Source organism: Ictalurus furcatus, chromosome 11 (genome assembly GCF_023375685.1).
Source record: "Ictalurus furcatus strain D&B chromosome 11, Billie_1.0, whole genome shotgun sequence".
Taxonomy (NCBI): Eukaryota; Metazoa; Chordata; class Actinopteri; order Siluriformes; family Ictaluridae; genus Ictalurus; species Ictalurus furcatus.
This window is the reverse complement of record NC_071265.1, coordinates 24,504,276-24,528,318: the sequence shown is the minus strand read 5'-3', so window position 1 is coordinate 24,528,318 and position 24,043 is coordinate 24,504,276. Positions and strand designations below refer to the sequence as shown.

The 24,043-nt window shown below is 38.4% G+C and overlaps 1 protein-coding gene across 1 annotated transcript in view; it reads left to right on the top strand.

The window, feature by feature from the left end:
• Positions 1-24,043, top strand: part of srgap3 (SLIT-ROBO Rho GTPase activating protein 3) — a 144,930-nt gene that overhangs the window by 42,311 nt on the left and 78,576 nt on the right. Inside the window, exon 2 of the mRNA XM_053636879.1 lies at positions 2,823-3,018. Within this exon, the coding sequence (XP_053492854.1) occupies positions 2,823-3,018 (196 nt within the window). The remainder of the gene's footprint in view (positions 1-2,822; positions 3,019-24,043) is intronic.

Sequence of the window (24,043 nt, the reverse complement as noted above, 5' to 3'; positions counted from 1 at the left end):
ACGACTACGGCAAACCAGCTATTCTCCCGTAGTAGATGGTTACAGTAGAACGTCACGAAGAAGCAGTTAAAGTCGTGCACGCGCAATAAAACGTCAGAATGCCGTTACCGTTCCATTCGCAGCTGTTGCATATAAGTCCCTACTATCGAGGAAACTACTGCATTCCAAAGAAAAAAAAGCATTGCTGCTACATGTTTGAAGTTTGAAAAAGACCACTTGGATGTTCCTCTTGGATAATGTTCTGTGAACAGATGGAGACAGAAGCTGAACATATTTTTGTTCAGGTTTGGAAATAAAGGGGTACTGCGCATCAACACTGAAACCTCAGGCCAGCTATGAAACATATTATTGGGCAAACCGTGTTTGTGTATTGCTATAATGACTTGGATGAAGATGAAGAAGCAGATTTAATGAGTAATTAATGCAGGTAATTCCAAAGGCTTCTCTTTTGTGCACGCACCAAAAAATGACAGTAGAGGTAGACCTGTTTGCAGGATTGTGAAGGTAGAAATCTCTTCATGTCCTTCAGCCTGAGCAGAGATTCTCAATAAAAGAAATGCGTTGCAGTGCGCTGTCTTTGTAACGTGATATCACTCAAATAAATCACATGTACAGTATTCCAGCTTCATGATATATACCATTTAGATGTTTTGTCATTTTACAGTACAACAATATAAGCACAGTATTGTAGCTGACCTCTTGGTAAACCTTTCCAGAGCAGCGTGGTGGTGCAAGGTGTCCTCCAACCTATCAGAACATTCCTACTTGTACTTAAAATTTTCTCTACATGTGAATGAGAGTGCATGGTGCCTTGCGATGACATCGAGGGTATATTCCGGCCTCGTTCCCATTGCTGTCGGGATATGCTCCGGATCCACCGTGATCCTGAATTCAGTGGTTACTGAAGATGAATGCATAAAGAAAGTGTGAACTTTCAGAAAGTGTTCCAAAGGAAGGATTCATTTATTTTTCTAGGTGCATTTGCCCCATTTAACCTTAACCTTAGAAGCAGAAGAATGACACAATCACTGAGGAATGACTGAAGAATCTGTAGTGCTTCTTGAAGCTGTATTACAAAGCCACTTTAAAATGAGTCATGAACGAATTTATTCTTTGACATCAGCTACAGGGACGTGACTTGCTGTTATAGGATGTACTGATGTTAGCTTCCCCTGTGGCCTTGATTTTCTGGAATAATAAATCAGAGCTACACGGTATAGGTCTATTGAATGCTGGTCATCGAGGCGTGACGAGTGTTTCTGTAGATGGCTTGATGAATTTGCAACACCCAGCAGAAATAAATAAATAGATGAATAAATAAACAAACAAACATTGCAGGCTAATATTTATTTGTGTGACGTCCAGGACAGTGCTTAGACCAGCCTAGAGAACAATCATAAATGATTCATTAAAAACCCGGCTCTCTTTGTTGTAACATGCTGTAGTTTTGTTGTGACAAGAGGTCTGTTGTGACACAGAAACTTTAAAGAATTCATTTAAAAGGTCACACAAACGACTAACTTCTATTTTGCTATGCCTGTATAAAGCATTATAACTCTTAAGCTTTACATTTACAGACTTCATACACCAAACCTTTTAAAAACAGCCCTGAAAATAATAGTAGTCTACAGTACGACTGGGAGAAATCTCTCGTCTTGTTGAAAAGTTTATCTAAAACATAGCTCCTATAAAAAAGGTTTTAAATCCATTTGAAATATGGATTCAATGCATAATTTGAAAGAGGTGTGTGCACCATTTTCATAGAGGAATGCACTCTACTTGCTTCACTACCTCCAAGCTATAATCATACAGGAAGCCAGAGATAAGTGGAGCTCAGAAATGTTCAAAGTTTGGAACTGTTTCATTAAAATGATTCATTTAAGTGCAATAGCTCCAGCTGTTTTACACTGGTGAGACTTGTTGTTGGGTTTTAATTTAAAACACAGTGTATTGACCCAAGCTGAAGAAACTCGTGCTGAGAGCTGCAAACACTGTGTAATTTCTTTTTTTGTATCATGCTTTCCTATGTGATACAAATACGTGCTGTCATGCTAATCATGCTAATCATGCTGAACATGCAAACATGAGTTTGCATGTTCTCCCCGTGCATTGGGGGTTTCCTCTGGGTACTCCGGCTTCGTCCCCGAGTCCAAAGACGTGCGTTGTTGGCTGCTTGGCGTTTCCAAATTGTCTGTAGTATGTGAATGGGTGTATGATTGTGCCAGGGTGTACCCCACCTTGGGATAGGCTTGGGATTCCCTGGGATAGGCTCCAGACTCCCTGCAACCATGTGTAGTATAAATGAAAAAAATATTATTTATTATTTTTGAGCAAGTAAAATGGCATGTGCACTGCCCAGTCCCATGTTTTGATTGCCTGGAAATCTAACTGATTGGATTTAAAATTCATATCTAACATAATGTAGTAACATGTGGCAAGTTAGTGCATTAATAAAAACAAAGAGAAACTGTAATATTATGAATTCCTGGTGTTGGGATGACAGTATAGTCATGTTCTTTATCATCTCCTGAGGCAGTTTTTGACGTAGCACAACACGTTTGTGACCTCATTAAAAAAAATGTTTTGACTGTTAAGTAAAAGCATTATTTAAGTCTGGTAAAGAAAATAAAAAAAAAATAATAGCCCAGACACAGAAAAGAGATTTGTCCACCCCTGCAGTAATAAAAAGTATTTTTTTTTGCCCCATGGAAATCATTTTTCTTTTTCATTTGCAAGCTTATAAAGGTTACACGTACAACCATTTAGTTCATTTTCAGGAGTTCATGCTTTCTAACGTGCTCTTGTGTTTGTCTCTGTGTTAGAGATCCGTAATCAGCTGGTGGAGCAGTTTAAGTGTCTGGAGCAACAGTCGGAATCTCGGATCCAGCTGCTGCAGGACCTGCAGGAGTTTTTCCGCCGCAAAGCCGAGATTCAGCTGGAGTATTCCCGTAGCCTGGAGAAACTAGCTGAGCGGTTCTCGTCCAAGATTCGCTCCTCCAGAGAACACCAGCAGTTCAAGTAAGCCAAGGGAAAGAGGGAGGTGTGTGTGTGTGTGTGTGTGTGTGTGTGTGTGTGTGTGTGTGTTAGAGTTCTTTAAGTGTGTTGATTTATGTGTTTGTCTATGGGTCTATGTGGATGAGCATTAGGAAACGTTGCAGTGGATAGACCTGCCACAATTATTATACCATCGTAATTATTTGAGCTGATCTTTATTAACCATTATTTCTGTAGTCATATGATTTATGTAGTCAAGAATAAATGCTTCAGCGAACAACATAATAATATAATCAAATTGCTACATATTTTGTTATTTCTCGTTTCTCATGAAACGTGTTGTTTAGTCACTATTACTAAAACACAAAAGGCAAAGATATGGCCTGTTTTTGTTATTCATTTGCAGAATTTCTCTTATAGCACAGTGTATACTGTTCCTTTTAGTGCATCCTAATAATTGGTTTACATATTTAAATTATGGCCTCCTGTCTTCCCTTAGGCGTTTTTTTTTTTTTTTTTTCATCTGAAAGGCAGCCAGAAATATTAATATTATCAGTGTGGATAAATAGCTGCTTTGCATAAGGTTTTAAGAGACAGTTTTGTTAATTATAATTATAATAATTGATATTATTCATATTCTGTAAATTTATATTCATAATTATAATTATGTACATGTCAATTAATCAGAAAAGATTTTATAATTGTTACAGGCTTAGCGGTGTTCTGTGGGTGTGTGTGGGTTGTTGTTAATCTTACTTTCCTGTATTTTGTGCTTACATGTATTTATAATAGTAATGCATTGAAATGAAAACTTTTGGCTGAAAGGATATTTTAGGAATCACTGGGCGTAATATCGAACACCAAATAACAAATTCCAAGTAGAAGGATTTAAAAAAATGAATAAATATTTCTAGCTATTTGCTTTTTTGTTTTTGTTTTTGTATCATTGTAAAAAAGGAGAGCAATTTTCCTTCTTTCAATTTAGTTACTTTTAAGTGAAACTGTACGATAAACCTACAATGAATTGGTCATTCTTAATTTAAACTATTCAGTAAGACATTCATTATCACTGCTTTCTTTGTCCCTGTTTGGATGTTGAATTAGAATAACAGTGTTGCCATAGATGTTTATCACAGTGTGTGTAGCGTGAGTAGACCCTGCATTAGGAGTCACCTTCTATTCTTGTTCTGGCTGACCTAATATTTGTTATATTAAAAATAATTGATTAAAGAGGTGAATTTCATTTTGAATGTGCACTCGCACTTGCACAGTAACTGTCACTACTGACTGAAGCAGCGTTCTGAACTTTGTACAGAAAGTGAAAGCACTGCAGCAATCAGGAACACAGCTCCAGGTTCTTACGTAGATGCCAATCATAGGCTTGCACCCACTTGGTGGTTCTATTGTCCTGTCCACAGCCTGTTCATTGGTGTATTGTGCACCCATGGTGGATAACTTAAATCAGTGTATAGTTTAAATACCAACAAGCTCTAGGGATGGCTACAGGGACTGTAAATAATTCTTTGTTAATGCTATAGCCATATCCATGGAAATAAAAGTCACCAAGCAACACAAAGTACAAGTCCAACACAAAGGCAGAACGGAACATTTAATAATGTATGATGAATACAAAAATGTCATTTCAAAAGCAAGAGAACTGCTTTATTCCTCTGAACGTAAATACGTTTTTTTTTTTAGATGAATTGGCCAGTGCCTTTGGAAATATGCTTTGATTCCATTGAAAGTGTCTTTATCCAGTGTAAATCGACTTTTTCATTGAACATGTAAAATTAACTCACCAAGGCAGCCAATCACGTTTGTGCATGTGCAGAATACACTATATGGCCAAACATTTGTAGAAACCTGACCATCACACCCATATGTGGGCCTTCCCTATACTTCCCCGTGCACAAAGTGAGCTCCATGAAGACATGGTTTGCCAAGGTTGGTGTGGAAGAACTCAAGTGGCCTGCATAGAGCCCTGACCTCAACCACACTGAACAGCTTTGGGATAAACTGTAACACTGACTGCACCCCAAGCCTCCTTGCTTGACATTAGTGTCTGACCTCACTAATGCTCTTGTGGCTGAATGAGTAAAACCCCATAACCACACTCCAAAATCTAGTGGAAAACCTTCCCAGAAGAGTGGAGGTTATTATAATAGCAAAGGGAGGACTAATTCTGGAATGGGATGTTCAAAAAGTACATATGAGTGTTACGGTCAGGTGTCCACAAACATTTGGCCATTGAGTGTAGCTCTAGTATCTTAGTTTCAGCTGAATATATTCAGTTGAACATTTGCTGCATCTCTTGTGTGTGGATGAGACTTTGGAGCTGTTGTGATTAGCTGTCGTGATATGACAAAAGTATCTTATCACTATATTTAATGACATTTCTATGATACACATGATGTGTATGATGATCATGATGTATCCTTCAAATACAGGACTGACCGCATCAACATAATTAAGATTTTATTTGACAGTGCAGGGATTTGAACTCACGATTTTCCAATCAGTAGTCCAACATCTTAACCATTGAGCTACTAATATTGATGTATCGTCATATTACCCAGCCTTAGAGATGCTTTGTCAGCATGCTTTTTCACTGCACACATGTGGTCAGATTTGTAAGTAAATAATGTGGTGCATTTGTGTGTCGCTGTATTTATTCAGCGTGTGTATATGTGGGGGTTTCCTTTGCTATTCATTTCAGACTATTTTTTCTCCTCTGTTGTCTCTGTGCTGCACCCGCTGTCTGTGCTGTTGTTATCAGAGCAGAAATAGCTGCTGGAGAATTTTAGAGCTCTCCGATTTTTTGCCGCTGGATACAGACGCCCTTCCACCTGCACACTACTAGACAAGTTTCTAAGCTGTACCACATTCACAAGCCTAAGGATTTTATCTCCACTTCATTTGAACAAAAATGGAACCGTTAATTGAACAGGCTCTCTTTCCTGTTTCCCTCGCTGTCAAAGAAGTGCCTCATCAAAGCTGTTAGCTAAAAACAGAACAACTGGAGCACTTCACTTTGCATGTGAGCTGCTGCTTCTGCATATTTAATCTATAAGCAATACTCTGCTCAGTGCCATTCAGCCAGTGATGGATTCCTGGCCTTCAGCAGCTCACACAGCTTTGTATGAAGGATTATACTAATAAATTGCATGCTCTTGTCTGTGAATGAGACAGCCACATGCACAGATTCAGCTTTTAATCAGTCTTGCAGAATTAGTGACTTTGACTTTGGAAAAACAAAGCCAAGCAACAAATCTAACAACTTTCTGAGCAGCATTTGTGACTGTCTTGCACTCGATGCTTCTTTCCAGTTGCTGGTTATTATATGAATTGAGAGAGAGCAGGTTTGATTGACTTACCACCATTGTGTAAAGCCTTACTGAGTTGCCATTGCGGTAGCTTACAGTATGTTCCCATCAACCAATCACTGATCTCCACTGTTTCCATCAACTAATCACTGATCTCCACTGTTTCCCATCAACCAATCACTGATCTCCACTGTTTCCCATCAACCAATCACTGATCTCCACTGTTTCCCATCAACCAATCACTGATCTCCACTGTTTCCATCAACTAATCACTGATCTCCACTGTTTCCCATCAACCAATCACTGATCTCCACTGTTTCCCATCAACCAATCACTAATCTCCACTGTTTCCCATCAACCAATCACTGATCTCCACTGTTTCCCATCAACCAATCACTGATCTCCACTGTTTCCCATCAACCAATCACTGATCTCCACTGTTTCCATCAACTAATCACTGATCTCCACTGTTTCCCATCAACCAATCACTGATCTCCACTGTTTCCCATCAACCAATCACTAGTCTCCACTGTTTCCCATCAACCAATCACTGATCTCCACTGTTTCCCATCAACTAATCACTGATCTGCACTGTTTCCCATTAACTAATCACTGATCTCCACTGTTTCCCATCAACCAATCACTGATCTCCACTGTTTCCCATCAACTAATCACTGATCTCCACTGTTTCCCATCAACCAATCACTGATCTCCACTGTTTCCATCAACCAATCACTGATCTCCACTGTTTCCCATCAACCAATCACTGATCTCCACTGTTTCCCATCAACCAATCACTGATCTCCACTGTTTCCCATCAACCAATCACTAATCTCCACTGTTTCCCATCAACCAATCACTGATCTCCACTGTTTCCCATCAACTAATCACTGATCTCCACTGTTTCCCATCAACCAATCACTGATCTCCACTGTTTCCATCAACTAATCACTGATCTCCACTGTTTCCCATCAACCAATCACTGATCTCCACTGTTTCCCATCAACCAATCACTAATCTCCACTGTTTCCCATCAACTAATCACTGATCTGCACTGTTTCCCATCAACCAATCACTGATCTCCACTGTTTCCCATCAACTAATCACTGATCTGCACTGTTTCCCATCAACCAATCACTAATCTCCACTGTTTCCCATCAACTAATCACTGATCTGCACTGTTTCCCATCAACTAATCACTGATCTGCACTGTTTCCCATCAACTAATCAATGATCTCCACTGTTTCCCATCAACTAATCACTGATCTCCACTGTTTCCCATAAACCAATCACTGATCTCCACTGTTTGCCATTAACTAATCACTGATCTGCACTGTTTCCCATTAACTAATCACTGATCTCCACTGTTTCCCATCAATCAATCACTGATCTGCACTGTTTCCCATTAACTAATCAATGATCTTTATTGTTTCCCAATGATCAGTCACTGAACACCATTGTTCCTAATGACCAATCACACATAACCATCAATATCACTTCATTTCTTATGCATTCTTGATCATTATAGTATTTTCTTACTGTATGATTTTATGCATTGCACTGCTGCTACATGATTGGCTGATTGGATAACTGCATAAATGGACAGGTGTACATGTGTTCATATTAAAGTGGACTATGAGTGTATGGAAATATTTAGTCTGTGGTGCCATGAACAAAGACTTATTTTTTAAGTCATAAGTTCTCTATTTTATTATGATAAAACTATTATTCTGTTCTTTTCTATTCTATTCTATTCTGTTTTATTCTTTTAAAAGTCCTGTTCGATGCTATGTTTGGATTTTATTCTATTCTGGTCTATTATATATGATCTGTTCTATTCTGTTATGCGCTTTTCTTTTCTATGCTTTTCTTTTCTATTCTCTTCTATTATATTCTATATTCTACTTTCTGCTTCCTTCTTTATCTATCAGGTTTTATGTAAATACTTATGATAATTCAACAAACATGCAAATTAACCTATGATGTCATCTAATGACTTTTTAAGCATGCATTAGCTACTTTCGTACTTTCCCTCGCAGCGCTGCTTTTAAAAGTCTTGCTATTGTTCATGAAGGAAGGCAAAAAGAGAAGTTATTAGATGACTCAGTGAAGCGGTTCTGTAAGGAGCAGTACGCAGCTGGGTGTATGTGTGCTGGGGTGCAGAGATTTTGCAGATAAGATAGTCAGTAAATCCAGCAGCTTTAAGCACACGTGTGCATGCATGTATGATTTCCACTGGCTGTGTGTGTGTGTGTGTGTGTGTGTGTGTGTGTGAGTGTGTGTGCGTGTGTGAGCCTTGCTGAGGCCTATTGCAATAGCAGCAGGCTTGTTGTGTGTAATTAAGGCCAGCTGTAGGAGAGTTGTGTGTTCCCTCAGCCCGCCTGTAGCCCTGCAGTCAACAACGAGGGGAAACTTGGCCAGCCTCTACAGCCCTCAGCCTGAACCTTCAACAATTTTGCTGTTGTTTTGTCTTTTTCTGCAGTTCTGTTTTTTGGCATCAGCACTTTCCAGTTCATTCTCCTTGTTTATTTGTGTCATTCTTGATCTTTGTGTCTAGTTTATTACTTACACCTATTTATTTGCATCTTCTGGTACTGCATATGAGCCATACTAAAAGATTTACATTATATAGTCCTAACCAGTGTTGAAAATGTGCGAGACCCCAAATATGATGACAGTTTTTGTGATTTTATTTATGTTGTCCTGGATCACCTTGTACACAAACATGACTTCATACCAAACCATACATCAAGCCGGACAGATGACATTCCCCTACACTACAACTTTCCGTTCTTTTCGCAGACAAATGTGTCTAAATTCTTACTCGCACACTATGTATTTGATATAGCGATAGCTAGCTAAACTACACGCTATATGACAAAAGAAGCAAATACAAATAATCAAAATACATTTTGTTTGTTTGTTTTATTTTTAACAAATACACGATTAAAAGAAATTTGGTCAGTGTTATCCTAAAACACTGACTCCATAATATTCTACTTAAAAAAAAAATAAATAAAAAAATAAAAAAATACAGGACTTGTATTTACTTATGTAAATAAATTCGTATTTACTATACTTGTAATGTGAAATTGCATGCAATTATTCAGACCATTTTTGCACATCAAGCTACAAAGGTCATTTATAACCAAAATGTTTGGACCAGCCTTAATTAGATGACCTAAGGTATACCATGGAATCTTAAACACTCAAATGACTTTGAATATGTAGTTGTAATGAAAATTCAAGACAATTTTAATTCAAGAAAACGGTATAGTGTTTATATAGTAAACATGTTCTCACAAGCCTTTTTTTTGGGTAAGGGTCTAGCAGCATGACATATCTTGGCTTAGCAATATTTTCCCACTCTTCCTTGCAAAAACATTCTAGAGCTGACAAATTGGAAGGGCATATCCTATACACAGCCAACTTCAGGACACCCCTGAACTTTAGTTGGATTCAGGGCTGGGTTCTAGCTAGATCATTCAAAAACATTCATCTTCTTTTTGTTAAGCCATTTGTTTGTTGATTTGGATGTATGCTTTGGGTTATTGCTGTGCTGAAAGGTGAAATTCCATTTCATCCTCAGCTTACTAGCAGATACCTGAAGGTTTAGCGCTTAAATCGACTGGTATTTGTAGCTATTCATAATTCCATCAACCTTGATAAAACCCACAGTTCCTTCTGAAGAAAAGCAACCCTAAAGCATGATGCTGCCACCACCATGCTTCATCGTAGGTATTGGTGTTCTTTTGGTGATATGCTTTTTTTTCTTTCACCAAACATACCGTGTGTAATTATGGAATTATTATACCTTTTGGAATTGATATTACAATAGATATGTGAAGAATTTGAGAGATTGTTGTCACATGCACAGAGTAATCAGTACTTGTCAGATATTCTTGCAGCTCCTTGTGTTGCCGTAGGTCTCTTGGCAGCCTCCCCGGTAAGTTTTTGTCTTGTTTTTTTGGAGGGACATCCTGTTCTTGGTGATGTCAGTGTGGTTATACATTTTCTCTATTTGTGGATGATGGCCTTCACAGTGTTCCACGGTATATCTGTTGTTTTGGAAATTCTTTTATACCGCTCTCCTGATTGATTCCTTTCGACAAGTGAGATAATATGCATGCTTTGTAAGCGCTTTGCGGACCATTTCTTCAGGAGTCAGATGAAACGAGGAAGATGTCAAGAAAATCCTACAGAAACAGCTGGTCTTTATTTACAGGATAATTTCAGTGATGACAGCTGTATCACAATTACTTTTGAACATGAGATTGAATATGATTGCTTCATGCTGAACACAGACACATGCCCAATTATAAATGGGTGTGCACACTTACGCAATCAGAGTATTGTAACTTTTTTTTTTCCATAAAATGTTTCTGATTGTTTTTCACTTCATTTTTTATATGCTGTAATTTCACATTGAGGGTGGAAAAAAAGTTCTGACTTTAACTTTATTTAAAAATAACTCTGACTTTATCTTGATTTAAAAAAAACATTTTTGCACAAAAAAACCTGCCATTTTAACAGGGGTGTGTAGACTTTTTATATCAATTGTACATCATAGATATCATGTTTCGCTGAACTGAGAAGCAGCAACTATGAAGCCTTCACTGTTGCACCAGCACACACACACACACACACACCCACACACACACACACGCACATACAATGTCTTATGCATCTCAACATTTAAAGGATGATCAGGCTGCTTTATACTTTATACATATTACAAAGCCAACCGTAATAATGTAATGATAATCATGATCATGTAGTGATAATCTCAAGATATTTAGCATGACAAGATTAAAGATTGGATTAAAGAAGGTGACACTCAGAAAGACAGGATTTCATTTTTCACCCTCCCCCCCGTGGTTCATGCAGAAATCATGCACAGCTACTACAAATGCTTGTTCTATCTGTGGAAGTATGCAGATCATATGCAAATTATAATTTTAAATACATTCATAATACTATTCTAATTTATTATAATTTTAAGTCCTTTTTTTTTTAAAAAAAAAAAAAAAAAAAAGGAATTTGACAGCCCTAATGCTGTACTTCATTAATGCAGCATTTCACAGTTCTTCTCCTGGATTATTTATACTGCACATTGTAGGTTTTTCCCAGCTCTCACACATATTAATCAACTCATCAGCTAATGAACAACATTTTAAACACTGACTTTAAAATGAATGTATTAAAGCAGGGAACACGAGTTGTGCAGTGGTATTATGCTATTATAGTATTGCCTTGTGTCTTGTCTTGTTTGCAGTGTACTGTAGTGCAAGCCTAATTTGCACTACATGTTGTCTGGGGTTTATCTTGTGCCGCAATGTTGTCAATTTCTTTTAATATACTGCACCACAGCCACAGAGAATGTTATTTCATTCTGTTGTATATGTGTATATGGCTAGAACACAATAGACAATAAAGCCCTTAACTCTACTTTTCTACTGCACACAGTACAGTTTATGAGATACCTACAGTTCAGTAGTGCTGAGGGGCAAAGTGTGTTATTGCACGTCATATTTTATTAGTGACCAGACCCAGCCATGCTCATACAGGAAGTTGAGCTCTTTATTAAACAATGGGAATTTATAGTGACTGATGAGCTGAGAGAGCCCAGTAAGACTATTTCACACAAGCATGCACATACATGAGTTAAACAAACAGGCTGAACTTAGAAAGCTTTGCCTTGATATTCCAAAACATTTAATATCATTATAACCCCAAGCCTTAAAGCTAACAGAAAACAAGAAGTAGTGAATACAACCCCTCTATCATATCGCTCAGCAATCGATCAGTATAAAGTTCCTCAGTCACAAATGCAAATCAAATGCAAATGATGTGTCATTTGATCTGCAGTCTGAATTTAACCCACTACAGCAGTGTCTAATCTGCAGTCTGAATTTAACCCACTACAGCAGTGTCTAATCTTCAGTCTGAATTTAACCCACTACAGCAGTGTCTAATCTTCAGTCTGAATTTAACCCACTACAGCAGTGTTTAATCTGCAGTCTGAACCTAACCCATTGCAGCAGTGTTTAATCTGCAGTCTGAATTTAACCCACTACAGCAGTGTTTAATCTGCAGTCTGAATTTAACCCACTACAGCAGTGTCTAATCTTCAGTCTGAATTTAACCCACTACAGCAGTGTCTAATCTTCAGTCTGAATTTAACCCACTACAGCAGTGTCTAATCTTCAGTCTGAATTTAACCCACTACAGCAGTGTTTAATCTGCAGTCTGAACCTAACCCATTGCAGCAGTGTTTAATCTGCAGTCTGAATTTAACCCACTGCAGCAGTGTTTAATCTGCAGTCTGAACTTAACCCACTGCAGCAGTGTTTAATCTGCAGTCTGAATTTAACCCACTGCAGCAGTGTTTAATCTGCAGTCTGAATTTAACCCATTGCAGCAGTGTTTAATCTGCAGTCTGAATTTAACCCACTGCAGCAGTGTTTAATCTGCAGTCTGAACTTAACCCACTGCAGCAGTGTTTAATCTGCAGTCTGAACTTAACCCACTACAGCAGTGTTTAATCTGCAGTCTGAACTTAACCCAGTACAGCAGTGTTTAATCTGCAGTCTGAATTTAACCCACTACAGCAGTGTTTAATCTGCAGTCTGAACCTAACCCATTGCAGCAGTGTTTAATCTGCAGTCTGAACCAAACCACAGCAACAACGTTTGAACTATGGCACGCCTCTGCAGGCATCCTCTTCTTTCTTCTGTCACTGGTACATATCTCCGGTCTCCAACCTTCACACACTGCCAAGCGTACAGAGCATGTGCCAAAATTGTTGTAGAGACTCCCATCATTCACTTTGTTCTCTGGTGTGTGACAGTGTCGTGTGTGTGAGAGAGAGAGAGGGAGAGAGAGAGAAAGAGAGAGAAAGAGATGTAGTGTTTGCTGCATCAGACAGAATATAATACTTGTTGGTCAGTGTCCATCCTCCACTCCATCCTCTCCTCTTTAAATTTGTCTGGGCTAGACCCTGTGTCTACAGCTGGAAGCTATCAAACATTTCTGGCCTCATTTTCTCTATGTGTGTGTGTGTGTGTGTGTGTGTGTGTGTGGAAAAAGGGAACCTATGTAAGATAAGCAAATAACAGCCAAAACGTTTCCAAGCTCAGTTAAATGGCTGGACATGCAGTAACGTCAGAGTGCATGTGCCCTTGTCACTGATTTGGTCTTTGTTTCTCTTCACTTTAAGCGGATAAACTCGAGCAAGCTACATGAGACTGGATTAGCTGCCTTATGGTAAAGCTCTGTTAAGCCCGCGGAATTGTTGGGAAACGACGTGATTATATGATGGGATTGTCACTTGGTGTGGTTTAAGGAAGGCGGTTTTGATCCCGGTGCAATCTAGCTACTGGTGCATTAGAATGGATTCAGGAAAAAAAAAGCTTGTCGTCAAGCAGTGTAGAATTGGATTAGACATCTATACACATCTGTGCACATCTTCTCTGAGACAGATGTGCATAATAATGTTCACATGACCATTATTATGCAACATTATACGGTATTTATTTAAACTAAGGCTGCAAATTACTGCTCAGTAGGAGGAAAGGGTATGACGTGATGATGTAATCAATAGAAATAAATAACCATATCAATTTGGGGGTATCACAGGAATCATAACACTGTAACACAGTAACACAGTAACACTGTTACTCACAGTAACGAGCGACTTACTGGATTTTTGACCCGATTATTTTTTCTCGTTTTTGGTTGTTGCATGATGATTCATAAAATAAAAAGAAAGCACTGTTGAATTCTCGAATCTGAATGGTCAGATAGTGATGAATAATTTCGTAAAACTACACAGCTCTGACGGTAATTGCAGCTTATATCAGTGCACTTGTTCGAATCAGTCCCTCCAGGATTTTGCAGGATTGCAGAAATGAATGCAAAATCAATGAAACTGTCAAATTCGGAGGGCTGTGGCTCAGGTGGTAGAGCGGGTTGTCCACTGATCGTAGGGTTGGGGGTTCGATTCCCGTCCCACGTGACTCCACCTGCCGAAGTGACCTTGGGCAAGACACTGAACCCCAAGTTGCTCCCGTTGGCAAGCCAGCGCCTTGCGTGGCAGCTCTGCTAGCATTGGTGTGTGTGAATGAGAAACAGTGTAAAGCACTTTGTAGAACCGCTAAGGTTAAAAAAGCGCTATATAAGTGCAGACCATTTACCAGACCATATGACGTCATCACAACACGGCATATGACATCATAACAGCTCATCATAATTCAGCCAAAGCCCTCTTGAATTTACTGTATGTGCGTCGAACACGAGTACAGCTAAAAGGTCTCATTTACCAACAAACATCACTGCGCAAAACAATTTCATGCGATTGTAATTTCGTCCAATTCAATCAGTTTTCCGCAAAAAAGCACAAAAAGCTCTGCAAATTTCATTGCAAATTAAAAAAGCCGCCGCATAATCAAACATTTTTGGCCGCAACAACCGCAAAAAACTCTGCAATATCCTGTACGAAATCTTAAATGTTATTGTTTCTACACTAACAGCTTACACAGTGACTTGTATGATAGATGTTCTACATAAATAGATCTTTAAAAAAAAGTGTGTAATTATTGTTACAGTGCAGATTTCTGTGAGGAGATGTTTGTTTAGCATTTTTGGAAGGAGTCTCCAGTGTCAGGGCTTGGTAACGGTCAGAGCTAAAGCTGTAACGTGTTACATGTTCCACCATCTTCAGGATGGAGAGATTTGCGGTTTCTGGGTAACATGACAAGCTGGGTTTATGTGACTCATTAACACATGTAAGTGATAACAGGAACTTGTTTTCGTGGATATTACACAACATGGGAAAAAAAAAAAACATACGTCGTGCTGTTGTTTAATAAATAGAAAAAAGTATGTCAGGCTGCATCACACCACCCCGGCACTGATCATTTTCCTGTAACAGCACACCTCACTGTGATTTATTTCGTACATGTCGCTTGTAAGTAGTGCTACGTGTGGTTGTGTGTATGTGTGTGAGAGTGTAAGGCTGGAATATTGCTCTGTTTGTTTCAGCAGTAAGGCATTTCCCCAAGCAACTTCATCTGCCTGCTCTCAGCTCCACACTTAAGACACCTGACTCAAATTACACACACACACTCACACATCTGTGCGTTTGTATGGGTGACGGTTGGTGAAATCACCTGACGTTAAAACAAGCAGCTCCATCCAAGCTCCTGTTCACCAGTTTAATAGCTAACCTGCTGCCCCCAATAACTTTCTAAACCAGGACAGAACTGGGCTAAAAACAGATCATTGCTGCCCTTTGTTTCTCTTCGCAAAATTAGATCTTCTGCAAATGAGTTCAGTATATGAAATTCTGGGCATTTGGAACTGGGCCATGTATTCCTGTCCTGTCCAGCTGAAATGTCAGACACCAATGACAGGGAGGTGAAAAGTGATTGGTGCATAGAAGCATCGCAGTGATCTCTTGAAAGATTCAGTATTAAATCGTCTGTAGCCTGTAGAACAAACGTCACCGTATGAGCTTATGTCTTATAAATCAAAGTTCTGTTTCCTTAAGCTAAGAAAACTCAATATCACAATTTTATTGGAAGCTATCATTAATTTTATTGGAAGCTATATTAATATTTCTTTTTAAGATAGGTAAGATAAGAAGACTTTATTGTCTGTACTGCTCTGCAAAACAATGAGATTAAAATACAATTTCCTGAGTTCTGCAGACAACAACATAAAGCAGCAATATAAAAAAAAAAAACAGACACACAAGTATAAGATAAACTAATATTAAACAAATATAAATTAAACAAAGTGGCACAAAAAGACAATAAGACATCTATGCATCAATCACTTTTATTTATTTTCCCATAGTAACGTTTTCCAATCACTGATATTTTAGCTAGGTTTTACATGTTTACGTGACACAAATCCTTGTAAAAATCTCTTCCTACAGACTTTGTAGCACGTACATAATGCACTGTGTGTCCAACCAAATCCCATGAATAATAATCACCTGTTTTAAATGGTTCTACTTGTATACACTAGCACTTTTAGGATACATAGTTTTTAAAATTACAAATGGAAAAAAATACTACGAAGTATTAAGAATTTGCAGGAGCATTTTCACTACAAAAACAAATATTAGTAAATTATTGTGTTTTACATTAGGTGACTAAAAGTTAATAATAGGAACATAAAGTGACTCGGATATCAACATTGGTGTTTCAGAGCTTTTTCTACCTGTCCCTTCACGTTATGGACAACGGTACGATAGTATATCTAGAAAGAAAATGCGAAAATCGTTTTGGAGATAGTTTTCATTTTTTTAGTTTGCCACTTCTGGGGAAATATTACATTTAAAAAAAAGTTTTGTTGACTCATTGTACTAGTCTTGTGTTTGTCCAATTAAATGCTCTGTAAAACAAACATGTCCTGCCTCTATCCACGCTGCATATTGCACTATATTAGCAGCTTGTCAGCAGCAAACGGTTCGGCGATGCGTTTTTCGCCGTGTGTATTTCCACACACTTTTCCAGCTGTTCTTTGCTTGAGAAAATATTTAGAGTTCATTCTTTTGGGTCTTTGTTAAAGTTGACAGGTGCGGGTGAAGGTGGTGGTGGTGAGAAAACCTCCACAGTTGAGAAAATGCTCTTGCTAAACACTTTGCTGTTCTAGTTTGCTAAACTGCTGTCAGGAATATTTAGATTCGGCGAGGGTGTGGCATATCTTGAACTCTTTTGCCTTTTGTGTAAGTCAGTAAAGTTTCTTGAAGCTCTCAAGCTGTTTCATGGGGATTTAAAACATTTAAATGTTGATTAATTGCCTTGGAGTACCTTTGAGTTGCCATATATTTTGGGGGGGAAAAAGGCTTTTCACAGGTACATACGTATTGTAAAAGGAAGCACATGAGGAAGGTATGTGTAGTAAGAGATTTGGTTTGTTCTGCCATATTTCTGTCTAAGTATTTTACCATGGGATTGAGTGTTTTGTATATTTAAATGAGTCTAAATGTGCCTAAGGGTATTTGGGAAATGGGCCATAACCTGTTATCATTGGGAAGATGATTAAGCACCTAAATACATTGACTTATACAGTACTAAGCAGCAAATGGGACATTGCAAATGTGCTTTAATCAATAAGCACTACACACGATATAATTATACTCAGTGTTTAACACATATACACTATATAGCCAAAGGAAGTGGTCACCTGACCATCACAGCCAGATGTGATTGTTGAACATCCCTTTCCAAAACCACGGGCATTAATATTGAGTTAGTCTCCCTTTGCTATTATAATAAGCTCCACTCTTCTAGGAAGGCTTTCTACTAGATTTTGGAGCATGGCTGTCGGGATTTGTTCTCGTTCATCCACAAGACCATTAGTGAAGTCAGGCATTGATGTTGGGTAAGGAGACCTGGCATGCAATCTACATTTCAGTTCATCCCAAAGGTGCTCAGTGGGGTTGAGGACAGGGCTCTGTTGCTGGCCACTCGAGTTCTTTGACACCAACATTGGCAAGCCATGTGTTTATCAAGCTCGTTTTGCGCACAGGGCCAGTGTCATACCGGAACAGGTTTTGGGCCTCTTAGTTCCAGTGAAGGGATTTGTAATGCTACAGCGTAGAAAGACATCCTATACAGTTGTGTGCTCCCAACGTTGTAGTAAGAGTTTGGGGAAGAACCACATATGGGTGTGATGGTCTAGAAACATCTGGCCAAACAGTGTATGTGTGGATTATATATTTTTTTTCTGCTTTTCGTTCTCCATCCAACTGTAATCTGTTGTACTTTTTTTTTTCTTCTTCAACTATTGCTCCCTCCACTGGAGTATCATGTGTATCATGTTCTCAAAATGTGGAAGGAGAAGCAGGAAGTAGATAGAGAATGTCACTGCACAACTGTAAAAAAAAAAAAAAAAAAAAAAAAAAAAAAAAGACTCTTTTGCTCAGTTGAGTTGTCGAGTTGTAGCCTGAGGCTCAGAACTGAGAGTGACCTAGTTCTGAACTGAACTACACATTCACAGTGAAGAAAAAAGAAATCTCATCTTGTGCCTATTTGTGACAACTTCTGAAACAAATCTCTGTTGCTTAATCCTTAAAGTTTTGGTGTTCAGTTCTGACATTGTGACTGCAGTGAGTGCAAGGGCTTATATACAATTTACACTTCGGTATACTTACCTATTGTCATGGATTGGAAAATTATAGCATTGCCCCTGTAAAGTTAAGTGTCCTAGTTAAATTAAATGTTTATGTGTGGGTTTGTTGAGCAGTATTTTTAACATTGCAGTGAAGCAAAGCACTTCCTTAACTAGCAGTTAACTGCCATGGTGCCTCTAAAATGCAAACAAGTTAAACTGTCCAGAGAGAGCTACACTATGGCCAAAAGTATGTGGACATGTGACCATCACACTCATATGTGGGCCTTCCATTCTGATGTCAGACCAGATTGAACAGTTAGGAAACTACAGTATTAAGGAAAGTAAGCAATCTGATCAGTATATGGTCTTTGCAATTTCATATTCTGTAATGCTACATATATCGAAGCTTACAGTTACATACAGTTTACAGAATACAGCTAACATCCACTATATGGCCAAAAGTATGTGGACACCCGACCATAAGTGGACCTAAGAAACACACAATTGTCTACAATGTCTTTGTATGCTGTAACTTTAAGATTTTCATTCACTGCAACTAGGTTAGGAAGCGTTTAGGGTCCCAAACCTGTTCCAGCATGACAGTGCCCCTGTCCACAAAACGAGGACAATAAAGACATGGTTTGTCAAGTTTGGAGTGGAAGAACTCAATTGTACCTCAACCCCATTGAACAGCTCTGAGGACGAACTGGAACACCGACTTTGCGCGAGGTCTTCTCACCCAACATCCGTGCCTGAACCTCACAAGTGGCTGAATGAGCAAATCCCCACGACCACAATCCAAAATCTAGTGGAAAGACTTCACAGAAGAGTGGAAGCTGTTGTAGCAGTAAAGAAGTGACCAGCTACGCATTAATGAATATGGTTTTGGAACGGGATGTTCAACAAGCACATATGAGTGTGCTGGTCAGGTGTCCACATACTTTTGGCCATATAGTTCTGGATATATTGGCTGTATATATTTAATTTTTCTGACATATTTTATTTAGTTTTGAAACATTTATATTTTTTAAAAGAATTCATTGTAAATACCATTTTAACCCAGTGTATTCATCACCTTTATGTTTATATTTCCAATTGTGGCTTTTACAAGAGTGCATTGCAGTCTCCAGAAGAAACATCCTTATGCTAGGTCAACAGGTCAGGGACTAAGAATACCATCAAGCTCAAACCCTGTTAGAGATGAGTTAGTATACAGAGCTGTGAAGAAGTTTTTGCCCCCATCCTGATTTCTTCTGTTTTTGTGTATATCTCATACTAAATAGTTTTAGATCTTCAAACCAAATACATCATAAAACAAAGGCAACCTGAGTAAACACACATTATAGTGTGTATTTATTATTATTTTTTATTGAAGCTAAAAAAAAAGATCCAAAACCTCTCACCAATGTGAAAAACTAATTGACTAAAAAAACTAACTTAAACTTAAAATCAGGTTGTGCCACCTTTAGCAGCAATAACTGCAACCAAATGCTTCCAATAACTGGAGATCAGTCTTTCACTTACTTTTAGTCCTAGGATTTACTCCTGTCATTCAGAGCGTTTACATGCAGAGCAGTAATCTAATTATTGACCTTACTCTGAGTAAGATAGTAATGTGATTAAGGTGTTTACATGAGTGGCTTTTAGAATACTCCTTTCATGTACCCGTTTTACATGTTATAGAACATAATTAGATTAACAGCACACGTCATTACGTCACCGCGCCACACCGTTTGATGTTCCCTCCAGAATTTCACATATTAACATACAGTTCATCTTCGTTATGGTACCGTATATATAGTTTTGGGTGTTTTTATTTTTAATGTTTACGAACGCTTCCAGTGCGGTTAATTATTTGTCATGCTATACGTGCTAATAGACGACTGCTTGAAGCCATGGGCTGCGTTCCAAACCGCGTACTTACCTACTGTATAGTAGCCGAGATACATGTATTTCGCCTGCTATAGGCCTATAGTTGGCAGGTACGCGGTTTGGGACGCAGCCGTGCTCTCTTGTTTGCCGTAAAACATTTGAGCACTGCCGTGTGTGTACGTGTCCTGTTGCAAAATGCGGTGAAAACTCTCACACGACGTTAATAATGTGATTAAGGTGATTACATGTCTGTAATACACCTCGATAATGCGACTAAAACAGGAGTACTCCACGTGTCTTAATTCGACTTGTGTTTACTTCGAGTATGACTTTAATCGGATTAAGGTAATTAAAAATTGCTGTTTACATGGTAGTTTCTTAATGAGAGTATTGTCTTAATCGGGTTAATAGTGGATTATTGTTGTCCATGTAAACACACTGATTTAGACTTTAGGATTTTCTGGTTGAGAGCAGAATTCAAGTTTCCCTCAATTATTGCAAGTTGCCCAGTCCCTGAAGCAGCGAAGCAGCAAAGCATCAACACATCATCACACTTCCACCACCATGCTTGACTGTGGGTATGATGTTCTTTTTGTGGAATTCTATGTTTGGTTTATGCCAGATGTAACAGGATCCCTGTCTTCCAAACAGTTCCACTTTCGACTCATCAATCCACAGAACATTCTCACAAAAGTTTTGAGGATCATCAAGGTGTGTTTTGGCAAAATTCAGACAAGCCTTAATGTTGTTCTGGGTTAGCAGTGGTTTTCACCTCACCACTCGTCCATGGATGCCATTTTTGCCCAGTGTCTTTCTGATAGTAGAGACATGAACAGTGACCTTTATTGATACAATAAAGTATCAATACAATATTGATACTCTCTTGTATTGATACAAGAGATGCCTGTAGTTTCATGTTGTCCATGGGTCTTTTGTGGCTTGCTGGATGAGTAATTGCTGTGCTCTTGGAGGAATTTTGGAAGGTCGGCCACTTCCGGGAAGGTTCACTACTGTGCTGAGTTTTTCCATTTGGAGATAATGACTCACACTGTGGTTCGTTAGAGTTCCAGAGCCTTTGAAATATCTTTGTAACCCTTCACAGACTGATGTATTTCAATCACCTTCTTCCTCATCATTTCTGGAATTTCTTTCAATTTTGGCATAGTGTGTTACTGGGTAAGACCTTTTACCCAACTTCATGCTGTTGAAAAAGTTCTATTTAAGTGTTGATTTGATTGAACAGGGTTTGCAGTAATCAGGCCTGGTTGAGTCTAGTCCAGCTGAACTCCATTATGAATGCAGTTTCATAGATTTGGGGAATTAGTAACTACGGGGGGCAAATACATTTTCACACAGGTCCAGTTGGTATTGGATAACTTTTTTGCTTCAATAAATAAAATTATCATGTAAAAATGTCTGGGTTACGCATGTAAGCCTGTTCCCTGAGAAGGGAACGAGACGTTGCGTTTAGCATAACACCACGAGGGCGCTCCCATAGTGTTATGCTGAACGCAACGTGGAGTTCCCTTTGAAAGGGAACTGTATTTTGTGTTTACGCAGTTTGCCTTTGTTTTATTTGAGATTTTATTTGAATTTCTGAAACAATTTAGCATGAGATATACACAAAAACACAAGAAATCGGTAAATACTTTTCACAGCACTGTAGATGGAAAAACAGCACATCAGGTTTTTATTTATTTATTTTTATTTATCAGTGCGCATTTAAGTGTTTGGTAGAGAGGTATATCTTTAGTCTTCATGTGAAGACAGTCAGTGATTCAGCTGTTCAGACAGCCAGGTTCATTGCACCACTTGAGTGCCAGGACAGAGAAGAGTCTTGACACATGTCTTACTTGTACCTTGAGGAATGGTGGGTGTAGTTGCACCAAAAGCATCAGTGTTTAAATCTGATTGTGGCGGCTACAGGAAGCCAGTAGAGAGAATGCAAAAATAGTGTGACGTGGAGAGATTAAAAAATAAGTCATGCAGCTACATTCTGGATTAGTTGTAGGTGTCAGATGTGCTGCTCAGTTTGCATTTGTGTATTGAATAAACTAGATTTATGAATCAGAATGATAATTTCCGGCTTGTTTTGGAGGTCTTTCTTTGGTTTGGTCTACTGGACCATAAAACATGATATCCAGTCATCTGGAACATTCAGCAATCCGTCTGTCAACAATTCTTTCTCATTTGCAAGTCGAGAAAATTTCAATTTGTTTTTTCATTCTTATCGCCTGTTTCACACCACTCTCTCTCCCACAATCCTCTGCATAAGATTTTTTTTTACCTGTCTTCATAGAGGATATTTTATGCTGAGATTTTAGTGGTTGCGTCACACGTTCGTTTTTATTTTGAACTCAGAAGTCCAAAATTCACAATCATTTAAACCATGCGCGGGGTTAAGTAGTGTACACAGGCGTCAGGCTAATAGTGAGATCGAAAGCTGTTGAAGAGGAGACACGCAGAAAGTCAATGATGAATATAGACAGAGTGTGACAGAGTTAACAAGCGCACATTGCTGTCATGTGCAAAGGGTTGTATCCAGAGTTGAGGATTTAATACAGCTATTACGCACACTGATATTCAGACAGCAGACGTAACTACAGACTTGCTGTAACTATGGTATGTCTCAGTTATGTGTCATTGTGACCTTCAACTTAAGCACATTTATCACTTAAGCAAGGAGAAATATAAAGTCAGTGATAGTTTGATGTAACCACAATACAGTATGTCATGCTTAAATTCAAGTTTTGGGCTGTAAATACACTAAAAAAAAACAACTATGAAGTGCCAATCAAAGCCAATAGTAAATACACAAATATGACACTGTTAAATTATAATACTGTCCTTGTTATTAATTAATTAACTAATGTATATAATATGTCAGATTTATGAATATCAATACGTGCATTAGCTGTTGTTTTTTTGTGCATTGAGGACATCAGCATTTTAATCAGAGACATTTCTTATCTCAAGGACTGGATTTTATATATATGGAGCATTTGGATGTTCAAAATTTGCCCTCAACCAAAATAGCAAAACACTAGCATTAACCAGGAAATGACTGAATGTTATGACTGCATATTAAAACAGACTCATTATTACAGTCACCTGAGTGTTTTACAGACAAACTTATCATGACATGATAATCTGCTGGAGTAACAAATCAGTAGGTTGAAGTTTTGAAACACCTCGTTTCCTTTAAAAATAAACTTATAAGCAAAGGCTGGTGTTAAATGATTATCTTCCCAGATTATCTTGTGGTGTGTGATGTGTGAAATCCGGTCTTAATCCCTCAGAGCTACTTACAGTCCAGCCTTAGACACACTGATTTAAACTCCCATATATTTAACATGCTCAATATTTATCACTCAACATTCTGTAGTGTGAGGGAAAGCCAGACAGTCTTATGTAAAAACACAACCTTGACATGTGAAAGACTGATAACCAGTGACAGCCAAACTAAACTGTTGTCCACCATGCATTTTAATTTAAAGTCATATTTGTGACTCATGACGAGAATCTGAATGTATATGGTGTTTGAGGGTAATATTTTAGTTGTCAGGAATCCTCACTCTCAGTGTTTTTGTTATGACGTGCTTTTGTTTAGGTTTCGGTCCTGTGTTTGGTCCCCTGTTATTATAGTGGCTGACTACCCTAATGTGTTCACCTGTTCTGTGTCTCACTTGATTACTTTGATTAATTCTGTCCAGTGGTTTCTGTTCCTC